The sequence below is a fragment of the Rousettus aegyptiacus genome, unplaced genomic scaffold, assembly GCF_014176215.1.
Source record: "Rousettus aegyptiacus isolate mRouAeg1 unplaced genomic scaffold, mRouAeg1.p scaffold_m13_p_4, whole genome shotgun sequence".
Taxonomy (NCBI): domain Eukaryota; kingdom Metazoa; phylum Chordata; class Mammalia; order Chiroptera; family Pteropodidae; genus Rousettus; species Rousettus aegyptiacus.
The window spans coordinates 131,317,488-131,340,111 of NW_023416307.1; the positions used below are offsets into that span (position 1 = coordinate 131,317,488).

Consider the following 22,624-nt stretch of genomic DNA (forward strand, 5'->3'; position numbering starts at 1 on the left):
CCATCTGCCAGATGAGCTATTTTAGACTAGCTCCAAAATTCTCAATCTGTGTTCCCTCATTTATAAGGGAAAAATAATTTCCTTTCAGGACTATTTTGAACATAAACCAATGTAAGAATTCTAAGCGCTGCTTAGTACAATGAGCTATGCCACAGAAGGCGTTATCTAGAAGTGATTTTGCTTCCTTAAGAAGCCTGTCCCTAGTACGCCTATAAAGTTTAAACTCCAAACATCCTTTTTTTTTTTTTTTTTTTTAACCCCCTGAGAGACGACTCATTCCCCACCCTCCCCACCCTAACTCGAATCCAAAGTCGGACTATTAAGAAGGCAGAACTCTAGTTCTGGTAGCTGAGCCCGTTGCCGGAGCGCATTGCGGAACGGAACGGACCGGAAGTAGCTGCCGCTCTTTTTCCGTCCCGGAGCACTTCGGCCGACAGCCTGCAAGACGGCTCCTAAAAGGGTCGCAGCGGACACGTGACGGCAGCGTGGGGACGCTGTGAAAATAAATCGGCGGGGTCCCAGAAGTGTAGCGACCCGACTCTTCTTTCTCTCCCCTTTATGCTTGGCTGGAGGCTGCTGGCTCAGGCCGGCGCCCAGGTCCTGGGCCGCGGCGCGGGGTGCCTGGGTGCTGCTCAGAGCTCGGGGAACAGGTGGGTGTGTGGTTCCTGCAAAACTGCGACTTTAAGCAGTGGCATGGTCTGGCACGGAGGGGTCTGACCTAGAGAAAGGAGCTGTGTCCAGCTGAAGTATGGAAGAGTAAGGAGCGTTACTCTATGGAAGTGCCCTATAAAAGACTGAAAGGGTGATTTTGGTTTTAAGGCTTATGAGCCAGCGACTGACCGCGAGCTTTACCGACAGCAATATCTGCCAGTTAGTGCGCATTTTTTATGTACTAGATGCTCTTTTAAGTATATTAGGCGCCTTAGCTCATGTACCCTCACTTGAGAAAACCATCATTATGTTTTACAGATACTATAATTATTCCATAGTACCATTCAGTTTTGCAGATAAAACGAAAGCTTGGAGAGAAGAAACTTGCCAAAGGTCACTCAACTAATAATTGAAAAATTGGGACTCTAACGTCAATCTACCTGATTACAAAAGGTAGACTACAAAAAGCTTTACTTCTTTTCTGCTGCTACGTGCAGATATTACCTCCTTCCTGACCTCAGTCCCATAAGGTCTTTCTTGGCTGTTAAGCTAATCAGAGGTCATGTCTTGTATGGGTCATTTAAGTTTGTACATTCAGTTTCTTCACTCTGAGCATAGGCCATGTCATTGCAAGGAAGAGGTGACCTTATCAGAGAAAGGTCAGCATTCCATGTTCTGCCACTTCCACTGGATATGAACTGTTAAGGTACACATTCAGATGAGTCAGTGACTTCTGTGTCTAGGAAGGACTGTTTTGTTCAAAAACTGTTTATCCCAGAGGAGAAGATGAAGAACTTTTCCTCCAGGGTAACTATTAACAATTAAAATGTGAGCCCCATTATTATAAGGAACATGAGGAAGAAACGACTTGCACAGACTCCAAACCTTTTCCTAAGGCCCTGAGGACACTTTCCAATTCATGTGACCTTCCTTCCCTATATTAAATAGAGAAACTTTTGAATTGTGATTTGTTTTCTAATTTTTATTTTTACAGAACAGACATCTGGCTTTTGGTTAGAAGTCTCCATGGCAAGAGTGGTGGTACTTGGTGGGATGAGCATCTTTCTGAAGAAAATGTCGCATTTGTTAAGCAGTTGGTCTCCGATGAAAATAAAGCCCAGTTAGCAAGTAAACTGTGTCCTCTGAAAGATGAATCTTGGCCGATACATCCTTGGGAACCAGGTAGTTATTTTGTATATGATGAGTTCTCATAATTTGTGGCTGGCACATTCAGAATTATTACTATTTGATAAATTTATCATCTCTTGAATTTATTTTTCGTGTCTTAAGTGTGTCTGTTTCATTGTGGTTTGGTTTGCAAGTTTATTTCCAGCATCCTGTTCTGCTGTTAGTGAATGTCTGACAACAATCAAGACTTCCTAAAGAAGTTGTTTTGTATGTGAAAGGAGAACAATTCTGCATACATTTTCTTGTTTCCTTCAGATAAAAAAAGAATATAAAAATAAGCCAGGGAAGAAAAGCTAAAAGAGTATGTTCTAAATTGTAATGTGTCACACAGATGTTTTCAGTTGGGATGTTTTAGCACTCCAGGTTTGCCCAGCGTAACCCCAGAATCAGCTCTTTGTACCTGGTAGAATGCTAAGTGCACGCGTAGATGGACCAAAAATAAGGCCTTTCCTGTTGAGAATGTGGTATCTGGTTGGGGTTTATTTTAGCAGTTGAATTGTATGGTGGCCAAATGTTCTTAGTGGAACAACTTTATCAATTTATGTAGCAAATCTGAGTGTCATGAGGGAGGCCAACATTTTAGCAATATGACTACTTGTGTCATCCCAATAACCCCAGCTAACTTCTTAGAATTTAAGTGATCATGTTTTCTAGTTAATGAGGTCGGATATAAATTGATACTAGGAAAGCAACACATAATGATGGATTTGTCATGCCCTCTATTAGCATTACTATTTTAAAAACAGAATATTTTTAACTATTTTCTTTATTTTTCACAGTTCTCTTATATTTGTTAATTTTAGGGAGATTGATTGAGTACCAAAATGTTATGTCAGGCATGGTTGAAGGAATGTCTGTAAGGAACTTTTGTGTTTTTACTCTTTAAATATACCAGCATGTTTCATATCTGCCTGCTCCTTATATTGAAACCACAATTTAGAAATACTGTTGCATCATGTTGGCAAATGTTGAAAAAGCTTATGTTAACCTTCATTTACTTTTTAATTGCCAGGTTCCTCGAGAGTAGGCCTCGTCGCAGTGAAGCTGGGCATGATGCCTTTATGGACCAAAGATGGTAAAAAGCATGTAGTCACATTACTTCAGGTAAGAAACAGGAATCTGTACATGTGCCAAGATCTATTTGTGCATACTTTTTGTATCCTGAAACGTTTGTATGCTGAAACATGTAACTGTATGGTGAAAATAGGGTAATGTTGAGCATAAATACTAATAAAAAACTTTACTTCTCGTGGTTTCATTGAATGTTCTGTCTTGCCTGAGTTGTGGCCTTCTTGATACTGGCATGGGATAACTGAGGCAATTAATAAAAAAAGATTGTAAACTAGCTTCTCACAGATCTAGTTTAGTACCTAATCAAAAAAAAAAAAAAAATCTCAGTTCCACCTTATTTCCATTTATAGAGTTTTTTCAACTCCAAATTGAAGTTTTGGTCTCTTTGCTAACTCAGAATGTAAACTTTCTGGGGAAGGAGCATTTTGCTCTCTGAGATATGGTAAACTCTAATGGTTAAGAATGTGGGCCCTGGGACCAGAGTACTTGGCTTCAAGTCTTAGTTCTGCTGCTTCCTAGCCGTGTTTTTTTTTTTTTTTTTTTTAGCATTGTGCCTCATCTGTAAAAGATATAACTTTATTCTGTAAAAGAAATAGTTATGACCTACCTCAAAAGGTTATTGTGAGGATTGCACAAGATAATACTTAAAAGGTAAAACATATTAAATGTCCAATAGATGTTAGTTGCTGTTGTCTTTATCATTATTATAGAAAGACTACTGGTAAAGTTAGGAGGCCATCATTCCCCAAATCACTTTGGACAACTCAGTTTATTTTGGGAGTCCAGCCTTAAACAAGTAATTAGGCAAGTGATGGTAATTAAAATGAGAGCTAATGCATGTAAGCGCTTAGAGTACTAATAGGCACAGGGAGCCTATGAGCCCTTAATAAATTTTTATTGACTCTGAATGGTCAAGGATAAGATTATCGCTTTCTAGAACTCTAAGAACCTTTGGGAACTTTCAGTAATAACTGGTGATATTGTAAATTGGTATGACCACCTCAGGAAACAATTTAATATCATGTGGTAAAGTTGAGATGAGGAACCTCATAGTCTAGCAATTTTATGTTACCAGAAAGCATAAACGGGGGGGCACCATGATAACTATACAACAGTATTTATAGCAGTATTACTTTTAATACTCCAAAAGTAGAAATAACCTAATTGTCTATCATTATTAGAATGGGTAAATAAATCATGGTGTGTTCACATGATGAAACACTGGATAGCACAAAAATGAACAGAATGGAGCTACCACAGCAATGTGGATGGACCTTACCAATACAATCATGACTGAAAGAAGGTGTGGAAGGGTATATATAATCTGATTCCATTTATATACAGTTTAAAAGCAGGCAGCACTAAACTACATTATTAAGCAATACTTTCAAAGGTAGTAATTATAAAGAAAAGTAAATGATTACCATAAATGTCAAGAGTAGTGATTATTTTGGGGCAGTGCTTCTAAACTTTAGTGTGCCTCTGAATCACCTAGAGGGCTTATAAAACACAGAGGTTCTGATTTAGTAGATCTCTGCTGAGTCTGGGAACCTGCATTTCCACCAAGGTCCCAGGCAATCCTGATGCTATTTATCTGTGGACCATACTTTGAGAGCCACCGCTCTAAGGGTTTAAAAAAAAAAAAAAAAAAAAATGGAGTGTTTGGGAAGAGACATACAGATGTTTGGGGGATTCTACTTGAATGAGTAGTGATTCCAGGAGTATTTTCTCTATAAATAATTTATTATAAATTGGTGTGTTATGCACCTTTTTATGTGTTGTATTTGACACTTTTTTTCCAAAGGCTGTCTGTGGTTTGTGTTAAATGAATGATAAGTAACTTTAAAAAAGTCCTAATTGTACTAGGGTCTCAATGTGGCTGGTGTGTAATGTTAAAATGTATCTTGGCAAAGACAATTTTATTTAATATTTGTTTCTTTTAGGTACAAGACTGTCATGTTCTAAAATATACTCCAAAGGAAAACAATAATGGAAAAATGGCAGCCCTAACTGTAGGAGGAAAAACTGTGTCCCGTTTCCATGTAAGAATATATTTTCATTCTTAGAATAGTACATTTCATTAGTTTCAGATCTGAATTCTTTAAGTTCTGAGCAATTTCCATAGCCACAAACATATGTTTGTCAATGAGGTAATTTGTGGATTTGAGAGAAGCAATCTAGTAGACCCACGAAGCCCAGGAGTCTCAGAAACTGAGTTTGTCCCAGTACCTTCCCTTAGAACCAAGTGACTTTACCCTGTAAACTGCAGTATTTGCCATTTATAAAAGGAAAAAAATACTGCTTACGTTAGAGGTTTGTTACCAGGATTACATGAGATTTTTCAAATGTGCCTGGCATTTGACAATATATGGTACCTATTTGGTTATTTTGTTGTTGTTTTAATTTCACTTTTTTTCTAAATCGTTTCAACAATTGACTCCAACAGCTCATGAGGGTTAATTTTGTATATATTAGAAGGAACTTTCAGTATTTGGGAGAAAGCAGTATACAAACCCACATAAGATTTTGTTAAATGAAGAATTTTTTTCCCCAAGTAGAATACTAATAGAATACTGAGTCTGTAGTTTAAATTTGAGAAATCTGCAGTTAGTATCCTTTATTGGATCACTAAAAGCAGAGAATACCTTTCTATAAATAGTGATTGTTTTTACTAATGTGTACTGAAACATCTTTAGGTCTACTAAAATGTTGCTTATCCCTAAGATAAATGTTCTTCCATTGTAAATTGTTTACGAAATGAACATAGGTGGAAATTAGGATACAACTTATACTATGCAACTTTCAAAACTAGCAAGTGCCTATTGTGTGTCTCCTGTTTCTTTATCATAGTTAAATTTTATTGAACACTTATTGTATGCTATGGACATAACTATTAAGCCTTTACATTTATTATGTAATTTTTTCAGCCTCTGAGGCTGAAGAGGGTAAATAACTCACTCAGGGCCACCCGCTGGTAAGAAGTAGAGTGACAGACTCTAAGAGCCTTTCTTAACTGTGTCTTGATATCTACCCTCTGGGAACACATAGGCTAATGGGGAAGAGGGACAAATAAGTCAGCCATCTCAATATAGCACAAGCACAGAATGGGAGATAGCAAATCCTGCTTGGGAAAGTCCTTGGAGATTTCACAGATCGGAGACCAGAAAGGAGAATGTGTTAGAGGAATGCCAGAGGGAACGGCCTCTGCAGAAGCAGAGACGTGGAAGAGTTATGTATGCTTGGAAAAAGTGTGATGTGTCTTGATCTTGGTGTGCGGGGCCAGTGGGGCAAGGTGGCAGGGGTGTGACTGTCAGGATAGAGGGCTAAGGAGTTTAGACTTTATCTTCTAGACTCCAAGGAGCTTTCTGAATTCTTTAACCAGGGCAGTAACATGGTCAATTTGTTATCTTTGTTTACTAACTCATAAGAATCCGGATGCAGGGAGGACATTCAGGGCGTTGTTTTAAGCACTAAGGGAGAGTCAATAAAGGTTTTTGAATCAGGGCAGTTGCATTGGGCTTGGAAAGAGCAGGGATACGTAAAAGACTGGTGAGAGTATTCAGGCATAGAGCTGTTTCTAACTAAGCAACTGGGTCAGTGCTTATGCTGTAATCAATATGGACAAGGAAAGAGAAACTTTGGAGGGAAGATGTATTTGAGGTGTTTAGAGAAAACCTAGGTGGAGTTTTTCTATAAATAATGATATGTTGATCAGTAAATTGGTAGTGGTTGAAATCATCAGATTGTTATATTTTAATAGGGTTATGGGCCATGTAGACCTGTCTTATAAGTATTAATTAACTATGTTTTGCTTATTATGGTAGTATGGTTTATTTTTCATTAAAGCTTTATAGCAGTTTCTGTTCTGCTATTCTTGACAGTTTATTGATTGATAATTTCAGGGTTCAAATAATTCCACAGTAATTAAAAGCACAATGAGATAGTTATGAAAACTTTTTTTTAAGTGTCAAATGTTTGCATTTATAACTGTGTAAATAGGTGCCAGCCTTCATGTGTGTGAATCATGTGAATAATTCTTTGGTTTGATAGACACCACTGTTTTCTAATTGATTGTATTTCTGTGTTTTTGTTAGGGCCAGCACCATCATCTTTATTTTCATTACCAATTGTGTATATCCACAACTTTACAGCCTTGATATTTATAAATCAAGCATCATGTTGAGCTAATCCATTTTGCTTCAATAGATCTGTAAATATTACTTACTCATAAGTATGAGATAGCAGAAAAACAAGTGGGTGTGGGATCAGAAGAGCTAAATTCTAATCCTGATTTCTGTCATTAGCTCCTTTACTCCACCTTTTTGAACATTCATTTTCTTACCCATGAAAACGGAATTGGACTTGATGGTCTCTAAATTCTCTCCTAGTTGTAAAAGGTCCCACTTTGGTTCTCCAATAATTTTCTTTTTGAAAACAAAACAAAAGCTCGCAAAAAATGTACTTACCAGCCTAATTCATTCTGTCTTACTTAGTGATGAAGATGTCTAACATAAAATTTTATTAACAGTACTAATGGCTAAATTATTACAGAAATGATAGCTCCACACTGTAATATTTGGGACTCTGGTCTACATGTTTTAAGCTTTATCTCTTCAACGAATATATAGCACAGCAGGTGATTTGGATGCTGTATGTTGTGGGTTTTAACCCACTTATATAAAGTTCTTAAACTATCCAGTATAGGTAGTGCTACATAGGCCCTTCTTATTCTTCTAGAGATAAATTTTCTAGGTCCAGAGGACATATATTACAATATTAACAAAAAGTTTTGTCTTCGAATGCCCTTTCTTCAGAATAGTATGTGAAAATGAAGTTTTGGAATTCTTTATAAGTAAAGTAGTTTAATTCAGAAAGGAAAACAATTTTCAAAACTAAAAGTATACATACTTCCTCTTGCATATTGTAACCCTCAGGGAAACTACAAGTAGATTGATTATAAAGAGTTTTTTTTTAAAAAAAGAAAGACCTGTGAATGAAAAATATCAAATAGTTAAGCATTCTAAAAGACATTGATTAAATCTGTTTTACTGATAATAAAGCTGGAACTGTTATTTTAATCTAAAGAATTTATGTTTCCAAGAAATTAGACTACTTTGCTTCTACTATTTTTGTACCTTAATATAAATAAAAACTGATGTTAGTACATAGTATTTTTGAATAAGGAAGTACAGTGGCCTTAAAAGTTGATTAAAGCATTTCATCTTAGGAGCAGAGAAGCATTTTTATTGTGAGAAGGATAATTGCAGAGAACTTTGGAGAGGAGGAAAAACACAGTCTCATAGATGGGGTTATCCAAGTGTGACATTGCTGTCAGTCTTTTAAATTGCCTTTTGAAATTATTTATTTGGAAGGTTTTTAAAAAAAAAAAAAAAGAAAGAAAGAAAAGCCTCTGTTACATTGTTGCTGGTTTCTACTCATCTTGAGCATTTGTTTTTTCACATAACTGATACCTACATAGTTTTATGATATTTTGACTTTAAAAGAAAAAAGTCAAAGTATTCCATTTTAGTGAAATTGGAAGATAAGTATGTATTACTTTTTTTTTAATGTCTCAGACTATAGTTATTTAAGTCAAGATGTTTATCCTGTCCATTTGATATTACTGACACTCTAAAAGATTTTTCAGAAGCCTCCTGGTATATTTAAAAATTGATAATAAATAATAGGCTTTTTAAATCACCAGGTAAAATATATGAATGTCAAAAAATAAAATTGAAGTCTGTTCTAAAATTTAAGAAATCTGATTCTGATATACCAGGAAAATAATGCCATATTTTTAAATGAAACCTTTTGTGTTTGCTCTTACTGTGGAAGTGAGTATGACTGAAGATGAAAAGCAAGGGCCTTAATAAAATGAAGTTCAATGTTAGTCTTAGATTCAGCATGTGGGAAGTGAAACCTTAGAGAATGACTGGCATGAATTTATGCTTTCAGCCTTTTGGAGGAAAGAATAGCTGCTTGAGGAAATGTTTATGAGGTACAAAACAATCTTTTGTGGACATCCAAAGCAGAGCTGCTTATCATTTGTTGCACGGTCCCACTTGAGGGCCCAAGGGAAATTCCCAGGAGGTTGTGGACTGATCCAGAAATTCAAATTCTGTGCTTATAGGCCAGCACCACCCAATTTCATGTCGACTAAAGACATCCTGCTGAGTAAGTTATAAAGGGGCACTCACAGCCCACGTTTTAAACTGAAATTAGCAAGTACCTAAAGTTTGCTGCATAATCAAATATAGTCTGCAACTAAGTCTGGCTGTACATACACTCCTTTCGATTTTGGAAAGGAATGGTGCTTTGTTATCAGTATCTTATCAATGTCATCTTGAGCTGATCAGAGTTTTTCAGTTGCTGCTATTTTTGTTTTTTTGATTACAAATTACTGTTTTTTTTTTTTAATCTAGTAGTTTAGTTTCTTGTAGATTTATCCTATTTATCGTGATCATTATTTCAGACCTATACTTTTTAATAACTAGAATTAAAGATAGAGGCCACACACTATCAGGCCATAGTGTTGTTGTGTGCCAAGAACTGATGCAGCAGCAGTAAGAGTGGAAAGATAGGGTGACTTGGAGAGACAAACCAGATCTTTTCGACATCTTCTGTGTCTTTTTATCATTCATTTAGCTCACTTTTGCAGGGTCTGACCTGCTACTGCCCTTAGTTCTAAAGTTACAGACACAGGTGAATAAAACAGATACTACCATCCAGATGCTCACAGGCCAACAAGGAAACAGGCATGCGCATTTTGATAAGTATGAGGTAATATGGATTATAATTGAGATACATGCAAGGTCTAGAGGTAGCATCGATGAAAGAGCAATCTATTCTAGTAAGGCTACCCAGAGAGAGATCCAGACAGGAAATATCACTGGAGCTGGGACTAAACATGTATTTAACAAATTTTTAATGAGCTTTAGAAGTGCAGAGTGGGGAGGAGATTATAGGCTAAGAGATTAGCACAGGCAGCCATAGGTGATAAGCATATGTAGAGTACCATAGCTCATGGGGGGTCTGCTGGTGCTTCATTTATGATTAGAGGGGAAGTTGAGAAGAGGAAACAGCAGGAGGATAGATATACCTGTGTTGGCTATATTGTCATTAAAGAGGCACTCTTCACATCAGGAAATATAAAATGGTACAGCTTTTTTGGCAAGTCTTACAGCAATCTATATAAAGAACCTTATTTAAAAAAAAAAATACCCAGGACATTGTGGTAAGGAAGTAAGATGCCCATAAAGTTTTCTATTCAAGGATATTTAAAATAGCAGACAAAAAGGTGGGGGAGGAGGGGAAAGAAGATGGCAGGACCTACCAGGAGCTGGAGACATAGCAGCAGCTAAAGCCTCTGCTCTTGAGAAGCTTACATTTTGGTGGGATTGGGGGTAAGACAGGGAGGCTGTTTCACAGAAGATAAACAATTAAAGATGAAGAGAAGTACTTTGAAGACTAATAAAGTAGGCTGAGGGAATTGTGCGTGACAGAAGGTGGTGCTGTTTTAGATAGAGTAATCAGGAAAGGTAAGTTGATGTTTGGATGGAGCCCTGAATAAAGTGAGGAGCAAGTCATACACAATTCTGGCAGGAAAGCATTCCAGGCAGGGGGAAGAATACATGTAAAGGACCTGAAGCCATTGTTTAGAATGTTATTGGACTAGTAAGGAATGCATTGTACCTGAAGAAAGGTGAGCCAAGGGAAGAGCAGGTAATGAAGTCAGATTGAATAGAGCCTTGTAAACCATGGTAGGGACTTAGGACTTGATTCTGCAGGAGATGGATGCCATTGTAGGGAAATGATGTAGCTTGAGTTTTAAAGGAAATATACCAGCCTGTGGATGGAGAACAGACTAGAAGGTCAGGAGAGTGGAATTTTGGAGACTAGTTAGGAGGCTGTTGAAATAATACAGGCAAGAGATGGTTGGGTGGGGTGAGAGTGAGAAGTGGTTGATGTGGGCTGTATTTTTAAAGTCTGCAGGGATTGCTGATGGATAGGACATGGAATGTGAGAAAGGAGAGAGTCAAAGGTGACCATAAGATTTTTGGTACAGCAGAAGTATGGAGTTGCCATTTATTGAGATTTGGAAGACAAGAAGAAAGCAGGATGGGGTGGGGGGTCGGGGTGAGTTTAACTTTAGACGTGTTAAACTTGTGTTGCTGTATGACATCAAAGTGAGAAACTGAGTTGGCAGTTGGATATATGAATTTGTAGTTTGGAATAGAATTTGGGATCGAAGTTAGAAATGTGAGGTGAGTAGCATATGAAGAAACCAAGAGTAGTTACTGGAAACCAAGTGGAAAGTCTTTCAAGGAAAGAGTAGTCACCTGTGCCAAGCTTTGCCGATAGAACCAATAAAATGTGTATTGACCAGTGTATTTGACCACATGGAGTTGTTGGTGATCTTGACAAGCACTTTCTGTGAGTATTAGTGCCTGAAAGCTCCTGTAATGAGGAAATAAGGGGGAGACAAAGTAGACTCAGCGTGTCTTTCAAGGAGTGTTGTGAGGGGGAACAGAAAGGTTAGCTAAAGGAGACTGTGGCTAAGGAAAAGTTTTTTTTAACATGTGAGTTATTGTGACACCTTTGTATACTAATAGGAAAGTTCCACTAGGAAGGGGGAAATTACTGATTCAAAGGACATTGGGGACAATGTCAGAAGTAATGCCATTGAATAGAAAAGAGGGAGTGTAAATAAGTACATAGTGAAGGATCTGGCTTGTAATAAGAGCATGACAGTTTATCTGTCGCTGTGATTCCCAGCCTGTTTCACATCAGAATCATATGGAGTGCTTTAAAAAAAATGCCAATGTCTGGACGCCACCTTAGACGAGAGAAGTTGCAGTCTCCAAGCTGAGGGCCCTGGGCATTGGCATTTTCTAAAAACTCCCCATGTGGATCTTGTGCAACCTGGAATGGAGTGGGAGGACAGTATTTAAGTGCTGGTATAGGCAGCTAGATGGATTTGGTGACAAGAGCATGGGAAAGTGCTCTTGATTCTTCTGTTGTTGTTGTTGTTTTTCAGTGAGATGAGGAGCAACATGATCAACTCAAAGAGGGGAGGAAGAGGAAATAGAGCTGGAAGTTTTAAAAGTTGTCTTGGAGAGTGAGAGGGATTTAAGCAGGGGAGGAAAATGTAGGCTGGCCGGGCCACATTTAGAACTCACTTTGAAGTTTGTGGTCATACTGAATATGACCTACTATACTTGCTTCTAGCTGCTAGGAAACAGGTGCAGGGTAGACAGAGATATATTTCCCAGGTTTGGGGTTCTTGATACATATAGCCTCCAGTGAAAATTCAAATATAAGCACAGCTGGGTTTTTTACCTACAGAACGAAGGTCCTTCCCCATGTACTGGATATGAGCTGCACTATGTGCCTGGTTCTATTCTACGTGTAATGGATTATAGATAAAAATCTCACCTTTAAATAAGGGGAGTAGGGTGCCCTTTGTTCATTAGGAGAACAGAATGCTCTTTGATTTGTTTTCTGGTGTGTTAATAACTTGGTTCAGATCTCTGTGCATTAAATTTCACCTTTAGTATTCAATATGTTACTTATGTGTGCTGCTTTTCCTTTAGAAATCTGCATCTATATTGGAATTTTACCAAGAACTTGGATTGCCGCCAAAACAGAAAGTTAAAATCTTTCACATAACAGATAATGCTGTAATTAAGCCAGGTAATCTGAGTTCAAGGATGGGGGGAAGTGAAAATACCCAAATATGTGATTTGTTTAATGTCAGCCCTTTCAATAAAGCTGAATCCACAATACATTTATTTTTAAATATAAAATCGTTTCTGATGTCATTACTAGGGACAGAAGTCTTTTCTTTTTTCAGTGAAAAGAACTGTAGAGACCTTTTTGTTTCCCATCAAAGAGGGAGAAACGCTTTTGTTTTTAATGTAGAGCGAGTTTTACATTTGGGAAGTCATGCCAAACAAATATACTGGCTTTTAAAATGTGAAGTTTACTCTTTGTAGGCTGGCATTTTATTAAGTCTAGACTCTTGCTAAGATAGAAGAATTTGAAAAAATAGAGCCTAAAATGGGAAAATGACTACAACACCTCGATGTAAAGATCTTACTTAAAAATTTCAACGAATTTTACCTAATCCATGGAATCTCAAAAAGTGAGATTAGGCAATATGTTTATATTGGTTCATATAATGAACAACATTTTGATATCCTTAAACTTCAGTAAAGCTCTCTAAATCTCTTGAAATTGAGTTTTAACAAGTAGACAGTAGAAAGATGTTTTGAAATTTGGTATTAATATCTGAACTTAATTTCTTGCAGTAAAATACAATTGCAATGGACTGTATTAATTGGAGTGACAAAGGGTCAGCCTTGATATGATAGAATGAAAGTATTTTTTGAAGTGCACATTTTGCAATTAAATAGAATTAAACTAACAAATGTGAAAATTAAGTCCACATTAACTTTTGCTGTAGCGCAAGTCATGTGAAATTGTTGTTTTTGTGGGCAAAAATAGTTAAATATCAGCAGTTCAGATTGCTTAACCTTACAGAAATTCATTTTTAATCTCTCCTATTTTTTCTTAATTCCAGTGTTTTTTCTGGCCATACAAATTTAGGTTAGGTCCTACCTTAAAGGGTACTGCCCTCTGAAATTCTTTAGCACTTTACTCTGTGTTATAACAAGCAGACAGCTTTCCATTACATTCTCTAGTACATTGGATCCAGCTTTTTTTTTTTTAAGAAGTCTCTTACTTGACGATGTAATGTTAATTCTTCACTTAGATAATAAATATTTGAAGATTAATTGCCAAATTAAATAGTTCTTGTGTTAATTCAAAATTTACGTGAACAAAATATTGTGACGAGCTTTGAATTACAAAATTTCTTTTAAAAACACATTTTTCGAGTGCATTTAAAGTAAGATTTTATTTACATACAACTAGTTTTAGAAATGTTAAGTATATAAAATTAGGGGAATCTATAATGGCAGTTTTTTGGTATTACACATTTCTGGGTATATCCTAGGATAACTATTTTTATTGAAATAATGACCAATCTACCAGAAATATGATATGTAGGACTTATGGTATGATACATATATCATACATAACATAATTATTACCCAGAAAATGATGGGCCTGTGTTCAAATAATTCAAGTTTCTGTTTTAGATACATTGTCTCCAATGAGTAAAAAAAAGATTTTATCTAGCCCCCAAATTTTTAAAATTTTTTAATTACATTCTGAATTATTACATTTTTATTATCTGAAAGAGGAAATATACTTTGATTCAGTATGTTATTACTCACCCAAATGACCAAGAATCATCAAACTTGTGTGTTTACCAGTGTTGTCATGGGATTTGCCCATCTCAGCTTGCACATGTTGACCGCTGTAAAGGCATGCTGTCAGCCACCTGTGGTCTGTTGGCTCATTCTAGCACTGTGTCCCTCGTACTGGGGCTTATTGTTGGTTAGCCATGTATAGTCAATTAAAACATGTTCATTGAACAGTTTTATTATCTTATAGTTGATGTTTCTAATAGCTATAATTGCAGCAGAGAATCTCCTACCATTTTTGAAATCCGATAATCTGAAGTCTTCCTAGATACTGTTTATGTTTAGTGAAGTTGTTTCTGGGTAGACAAACTTTGTAATTGATTTTCTGTTTTCTTTTCATAAAGGGACTCCTCTTTATGCTGCTCACTTTCGCCCAGGACAGTATGTGGATGTCACAGCCAAAACGTAGGTCCATATAATGTTTTTTTTTTTCCTTTTCTTTTCCTCATATATTAAAAAGTCAGTGAATAAAAGATAAGAAACCATTATTCTTATTTATAATTCTGATCTTTAATATTTACTATATTGGTTTTTAAAATGCATTGAATTAGTTGTATGTGAAGAGTTCACATTAGGCTACAGCTTTTAAACTGAGATGTATGCTTTTTGAAATGGGACTAAGAGAAAGGTTACATTACTTAGGTTCTTTGTGGGTTGGGCCCACTTTTGTTTTGAACCCCAAAGGGTATGTACAGTCCTGTGGTAGAATACATATGCAATGCTAATGGAATTCTTTTGAGGTTATTGTATAGTCTAGTAACTGGTGGTTCTTTCCAGTTCTAGGAAATAGTTAAATTAGAAACATTATACCCTTTGTGATAGTGATTGTTGTGCTTAAGGTTTTATAACTATTAAAAGCCTATTAGAATCTGGAAGAAGAAATAGTATTATAGTATAGGTCTCTTAAGTAGCATGGCATTATCTCTCAGAACTAGATAAGTAAGATTTCTATAAGAGCAAAAAATTTTTTATACTTAAACAAGGGTTTAATTTGGTAGAAATCAACACTGAATTATCACTCTAACAGGAATGCTAACATTCTTATTTAGATTGGGCAGTGGTAATATTGGTACTATAGTTTTTTTTATACTTCGCCATTTATCAGATGGCTTAAGGTAAGTTTAGTACTGGTTACATGAGCTCCAGGAAACATTTAAATCTTACAGAAGTAATATTTCAAAAATCAGTTGAGAGGCGAGATTACCTCACTGTGGAATGAAGTAACTGAGCCCTTGTATATGTTTATGTAGAAATTGTTCAGTATAGGTTATTAGAATCCACATAACCTAGGCTAAACTAACTCCAAATATCAGCTCTTCTCCATTCCCATTCCTTTTTCTAGCAAGACATGATGATTTTACTATATTTTTATGTGTCTCAATTTTCTTTTTGTCATTTGACAAAATTTGCAGTCTGTGTTCTGGGAATATTCTGACTAGGAACCGTTTGAAAGTGAACAGTGGTCCCCAGCTGCTCTGGGATAGAAATCCCAGTCAGTGTTATGATCAGTGACTGAGCCAAAGCACCTTTTGTCAGAGGAAACCAGATGAGTGCCAGCATCAGTTTCTATAATGCAGTCAGATACATTTTCATTTCCACGTTATTATTGCCTGCTTTCAAATGTGGGCTGTTGCAAACAGCTTCTAGGTGCCTTTACCTTTGATTAGCTATTGAGAAGTGGAGTGAGATAGATTGACAGTAGAGTGGGCCCTCTTTTTAGGGAGATTGTGAACCTCTCCCATTTTTCACCTACGCGATTGTCATGGGCTCCTTTCTACTTACTGGGGCCTCGAAAATCACTGGTTGCTTTATAATTTTGTTTATTCTTCCTTCTTGTCAAGAACTCAAAATAATGTCACTGTAAAGCTTTGATATGATTAATTGGGGAGTGTGTGCTGTGAATCAAGATTATTTTACTTTTTTAATTTTTAAGTTATTGCATATAAATAAAATACCTCACAGTAATTCTCTGAATTAATACACAATTAATGTTGTGTGGATTCTGTTACACATTTTATAGGATATATTGGATATTCCATAAAGCCCTGCAAAGTCAGAGGCCTTTGTTAGCAGATGCCTTGTGACAGGATTTTTGATGGGATTTGAATTAGAGCCTAGCTTTTCAAATGCCTGTGCTCAATAAATGCTTTCATTTCATATGCTACTGTTGGGTTTCCTTTGCTTCTTAAAAGTTATTTTTTAAAACTTCAGCCTTCTTCTTGTGAGTATAAAGTGGAAGGGGAAGTATGTTAGTTTTGTTTTGTGTTTTAAGATTATATACTTAGAAAACAGGATTATGTAAAGCCCTGTGCCAGCCTCAGGACTACATAGCTGATGAGAGCTGGGAGAATAACTAGCTTTGGAATCTAAAGTAGTTGACATTTAGAGAATAGAAGACCTTCATTTGAGAAGATCCTCACTGTACAACAGTTGGCAGGAGGGTTACTTTCACAGATGTGTGCACTAAACTCTGGTGTACATACCTTTACGTGGTATTACCTGAGATCAGAATGAAATGGACTTTATTTGCGCTTTCACTGTTTCCGATGACTATAATAATAGCTCTTATAACTGGCATATTATTACTGCCTCAAGATGTTTGTGAGTACTTATAAATTCGTAGGACTCTGTCCTTCTCATGTAGAGCTATTTTGAATTCCTTCTGGCTATAGCATTGAATCTCAGCCACATACAATCCTAGTTGCTGCTGTCTCTTCTCTACCATTGACTTCACCAGGTGGGGGCGGGGGGAGTGGAGTTGGGAGGGAGAGGTGTGTGTGTGTGTGTGTGTGTGTGTGTGTGTGTGTGTGTTCATTTGCCCATCTTCATGATTGGTAACCCTGTTTTACAGTTGCAGAAAAAAATCGTGTAGTGACATGGTTAGGGCAGATGATGAAGGATGTGGGTTTATAGGCTAGAGCATTGGTTGTAACACTTGAGTAGGTCTGAGAATCTCCAGGAGGGCTGCTGATCAGATTACAGGACTCCAACTTCCTCCCATCTTCTGTTTCAGTGGATCAGGAGTAGTACCTGAGAATGCGCATTTCTAACAAGTTCTCAGGTGATGTGGATGTTGCTAGTCCAGGGACCACACTTTGAGAACCACTGGACTAGAGAATAGTCAAGCACTCATCATTGGAACCACTTTTCCTCTCCACTCCTTAACCCAGTACAGAATCCTAGTGCCCTTAAGTCTAATCAAATGATAACACGTTAATGTCTGTTTTAAAACAAACAAGTGTAATCAATCCAGTTTCAAATAACATCAATAAAACTGGGCCTGTTTATTACTCACATTTTAGTTAGTACCTTCTAAATAGTGGGTAAGATGGAGTGTGACTGTTGATTTTATCCTGAACGTACAATGTTTAGCCCATTGTTAGCAGAAAATGAAAACTTGGTCCCTTTATTAATTGGCTTCATCAACTTCCTTCCATTAGAAAAGAGAAAAATCTCAATCTCTAATTGAATTCTTCATTTTTCTTATGTTATAATTATATTTAATTGTAAAACATATGCTTGTATTGAATGTTTTATGTTTTTTTACCTTCAATATAAGTGACCTATGACCAACAGTAGCATCTTCTTCTTGAAGACTTCCTTAAAATGTTTAAATATTCCTGCACTGGGAAATCTACTTACATTGAAAGATACATTGTGTTTACCTGTGCTGGATTTGATTATAATTCTCTACATAAATAAATTTACTTTGAAGTGTGAAGTAAACATAGATTTATTAGACTTCATTTTAATCTTTACTTTCATACCAGTAATAGTTTTTTATAGTCTGAGAATACAAATTCAATTTAGGTTATATGAGAAAGATTTTTTCACCTAATATATAAAACCATTCTAGCAGAATAATTTTTTACAATTTTATTATATATACTATTAATAGATCATAAAGCTCAGTCTTCGAAATATGGCAGTTTTATATAATTCATTCTAAATAAAAATTTTAAGACTACCGTGTATAATGATGTGTGCCCTACACTACAGCTACCGCCACCACTGCACCCTAGTACCTTTAAAGTTTATAGTCTTATTCTGTAATGGTGACTGTATTCCAGTGTCCAGCTTACACAGTTTGAATTTAATTTCATTTTTAATAAGTTATTTTGTTTACTAGTTTTTCAAAGCAGTAAAGGCTATTAGTGAAACAATTTTCAAAATTAATTATTAAACCATAGAATAAAATAACATCTAGAAAAAATCATCTTAAATCAGTCAGAATGAATGTCTGTTTCAAGATAAAGGCTAGAGTTTGGAGGATGGTGTTTCGGGATTATATTTTGTTAGTTTTTTTGGCTTTAAAATTTTTTTATGTTAAGCATCTATAATTGCCTCACCTTTAACTCTACAAAGAAGCATTATTTAAAACTCGAAGTCAGTAAAATGAAGGCCTGATTGGGGGCAATATAGGGAGTAGCTAAAAGCATGCCATCTGTTTCTCAGTAGCTCTGTGGCCTAGACAGCTTTCTTAACCACTCTGTTGCCTCATCTTTAACATGAGAATAATTATAGCACCTACCTCTAACCATGTGGTAAAGATTGAATGAGATAATACACAGAAAGGTCTCAGCTCAAGGTCTGGCACAAAATAAATACTCGGGAGTATTGGTTACTATAACTGTTATTGATATTACTGCTTTTTAATTTGTTTCATATTTTAAAAGGAAAAAAAAATCTTTTCAATAGGAAATACCTTTTTAAATGAATAAAAAACATTAAGATATTAGGAATTTAGTTGTGTTTTCTAATGTACCAAGTTATTGCCTTCTTACTTTAGACTGTCTTTTGTGTAGCTTTACAAAGCACTAGGTAATTTTAAGATTACATACTACCTGCTACATCTAGACTCTGCAGAGTAATGATGATGCCCTTGAAATAGCTTCATGCCTCTGATTTGCTAGATATTTTTATATTTTTTGCTCTTTTTCTCAAGAGGCAGTATGATCTGGGATGAAAGTATATCCAGATGCTTCCACTTACCAGAGATTTGACCTTGGCAAATGGTTTAACTTCTCTGGACTGAGATTTCATTATCTTTAACATAAGTGTGTGGGACTAAATGGTTTCTAAGTTTCCTTTCATTCTAAAAATCTGTTTTCAAAAAATGATCCCTTTAGTTTTTCAAAAGATATAACTCAGTCTTATCTATATTAATTAATGAAGAAATAATATATAACAGTAGAATCACAGCACATGGCAATATGGTTTTCCTATCTACTGAAAAAAAGGATATGCTGTAGACCTTCGGAAAACTGTTAATGGGTTATTCGAAGGTTGGTTTTTTTTTTTTTTTTTTTTGGTAAGAGGACTCAAAGAAATCACTGTACACTTGACTTTTTGTACTGTTGAATGAACTAGACTTGATGTCAGAAAGCTGTAAGCATAGCAGTCACTTGCTGATAGAAATGTTCCCAGATATTGATGGGAGTTTTATGGTTTTTAGACAGAAATGGAATACTTGCATTTCAGGCTATGCTGTCACAAAGTCATCTAGGGAGTAACATCTATACAGATATTGCATGCCAGCTTTTAACTATATATGATGGAACGAACACAAAGCAACTGGAAAAGTCTGCTGTGACTTATTCATGGGCTCAAGAGCTATACATCACTGATCAAATAGGTTTAGGCAGCAATACCAAATTGAGTAGAAGTTGACTCCCAGAGTTTGTAGGAATCTTCAGTAGAGATGCTTTATGCTTGAGATGAGTGGAGATGAAAGTAGATAACATCTGGGTGAATTTTTTGAAATAAGGAGAAGCTATAATTAAACGCTAAAATGTTTGGTACCGTATTAGTTCATCATAAAGTAAAAGCTAATGCTGATGGAAATAATTAATAAATTGTCCTTTATTTGCTTACTGGAATTTTTTTTATTAAAACCTTCTTGAGTGGTTTGAATCTAGAACATAACAAAGAAGTGTTAAGTTATATACTATAAGAAATTCTTTTGATTGTTGATTTGGCCATTATGCTTTTATAGTCAACAGTGCTTTTTCACAGTTAAAGATTTCATCTTACCTGCAGTCTGCTCTCAGTGGTTCAGTTTTATAAAGAAGCCCAGTCTCGATTTTGGGTAGGAGCTGACGCGAGTCTCCATTTCCCTGTGTTCCAATGTAATGTTTGTTTAACCATAGAGAAACCAGTTTTAAATGAATGATTTCTTCATCTTCCCACCCCCATCTCCATTTTCATTTATTAAATATAAAAATATAGCCTGATCTTGGGGCCATCCTTAGAGAAGTCAAGAGTCCTCTTCTATTTAGTACTCAATTACTGGTTTTCTGAGAGATTATGTACAAGTCACTTAAACTTTTTACAGCATTAGCAGCTGAAGAAAGAAAGTTAAAGCTTAATTTGGAAATGGTTAGGATTGAAAAACTTATTTCCAATATGGATTTTGATTTTTCTAATAAGGTAAATCAAGTACTTTACAGCTGATGCAACATTTGATGACAGACATTTTTTATTCTTTTTAATGGTAATTGTAGAAAGATAGACAGTGCAGCAAGAAGGATGTTTGAGGCAAAGAAAATAAAATGAGCACATGGAAGAGACTGGCATATTTAAGAATTCATAGAGTAATCTGCTACAAGTAGATTTGTGATGGAAAGTGTTTGCAAAGGTAGACTAGACCCAGTTATAGAAGGCCTTATATACCCCAAGCTAGAGAAACTGCTAAGGAACATTTAAGATTGTGGTTAGTTTGTGTGCTTGTTTTTATTGTTGTTTCTGTTTTGTTTTTTAGAGCAGGAGACAGCATGTGCGATAAGCTTATTGTATTGAGAATTTCACTCTAGTGACCATGGAAGAGGATAGCTTGAAGAGAAGGAGATGATAATTTTCTGTTTCTGAAACACCGTAGTTGAATGACTGAGGTACTTCTAGTTAGATATGGTTGGTACATCTGTAGATCATAGCATAGTACTTGCCAGAGGGCAAGGTTTATGGGACTCCAGCTTATTAGTAATAGCTTCAGGGGTCAGCAGACTTTTTATCAAGGGTCAGCTAGTAAATATTTTAGGTTTGCGAGCATCATGGTCTCTGTTACAACTACTCAGCTCTGCCATTATAGCTCTGAGCTAGCAATAAGTAAATAAATGTGCACGGCTGTGTTACACTAAACAAAAATAAGTGGCCAATGCAGGCCATGTTGAGAAGTTTAAACCATAGAGAGAAGAGAGTCGAAGTCAGGACTGTAAGATCATCTTTTCGTGTAGCAGCAAGGGGAAAAGAACTTCTCAAAGAGTATTAGGAAGTATGAAAATGGGGAGGAAATGATGAAGGGGTTGGGGGGGAGGGTGTAGTAATAAGGAGGGATAGAGGACAACTCCTCTATATTAAAAGAGACTATAGAATTTTGAATACTGGGTATTGGATGTTATGGAATTAATAATTTTTTTTTAGATTGTGATAATGGTAATGTGGTTTCTTAAAATGGAATCTTTTAGAAATCCATGTTGAAATATTAGTGGATGAAACGGTATCTGGAATTTGTTTCAAAATAATCCATTGAAGTTGTAGGAGAGGAAAATAGATGAAACTTTATACTGGAGAATTAAGGGATTAACCTCAGAGTGAGTTTCAGAGAACAGTTGGAGAGATTGCAGGAGCTAGATGAGAGAGGGAGGAGCAATTTACTTCCCAAGAAGAAGGAGAAAGAAGAATACAGAGGAGAGAAAAGATAAAAGAACCCAGTGATGAGGGAAAGACTCATAGATGAGAATTTTGAAGAAAACTATCAGAGGACTCAGAGTGAATGGACTTGAGAGCACTTCTCACCTCGTGGGCATTTTGTTTTATCCCCATATACAAGTGTATCCAGAACCATGCACTCAAAGGCAGTTACCCACAAAATGGGGGGAATACTGATGGGTTCGTATTAAAATCTGTATGTCTGCTGGTGGACAATTGGGCATTTATCACAGTGTGGCAAGGGATCGAAACTCACATAGTAATCTCTAGAGATTTATAGAATACAGTTGGAAACATTAAATTATGCATTATCTTCTATAAGGGTCTTACAGTCATACCTATAGCCAGTAACAAAATTACTCTGACCTTTCTAGGTTGGGCACTAGGCTTAAACAATGCATAATCCCTGCTCTTTATGAATTTAAAGTATACCAAGGAAATGGACCAAGAAACAGGGCAATAAAGTCTCCTAAAGTTAAATAGTATCTCTGAGTTTTGATGAATTTTTGATGTAAAGTATAAATAATAAATGCTCTAAAATATATTTTAAAATATTTTCCCAATTTTCAGATGTTTCACTAAATTTGGAACTTTTTACATTGCATTCTTTCTGATTCATAATTTCCTTTATTTGATTTTCTGTCATTGACTAAAAAGAGCAAAAAAAGGAGTGGGAG

At 36.0% G+C, this 22,624-nt stretch overlaps 1 protein-coding gene across 1 annotated transcript in view; it reads left to right on the forward strand.

Annotated features, from left to right (window-relative positions):
* Nucleotides 1-394: 394 nt before the first annotated feature.
* MRPL3 (mitochondrial ribosomal protein L3) overlaps nt 395-22,624 on the forward strand; it is a 36,582-nt gene continuing 14,352 nt past the window's right edge. Inside the window, exons 1-6 of the mRNA XM_016140287.2 lie at nt 395-650; nt 1,646-1,833; nt 2,852-2,943; nt 4,854-4,952; nt 12,504-12,603; nt 14,585-14,645. Of these exons, the coding sequence (XP_015995773.2) occupies nt 559-650; nt 1,646-1,833; nt 2,852-2,943; nt 4,854-4,952; nt 12,504-12,603; nt 14,585-14,645 (632 nt within the window). The 5' untranslated portion in view covers nt 395-558. The remainder of the gene's footprint in view (nt 651-1,645; nt 1,834-2,851; nt 2,944-4,853; nt 4,953-12,503; nt 12,604-14,584; nt 14,646-22,624) is intronic.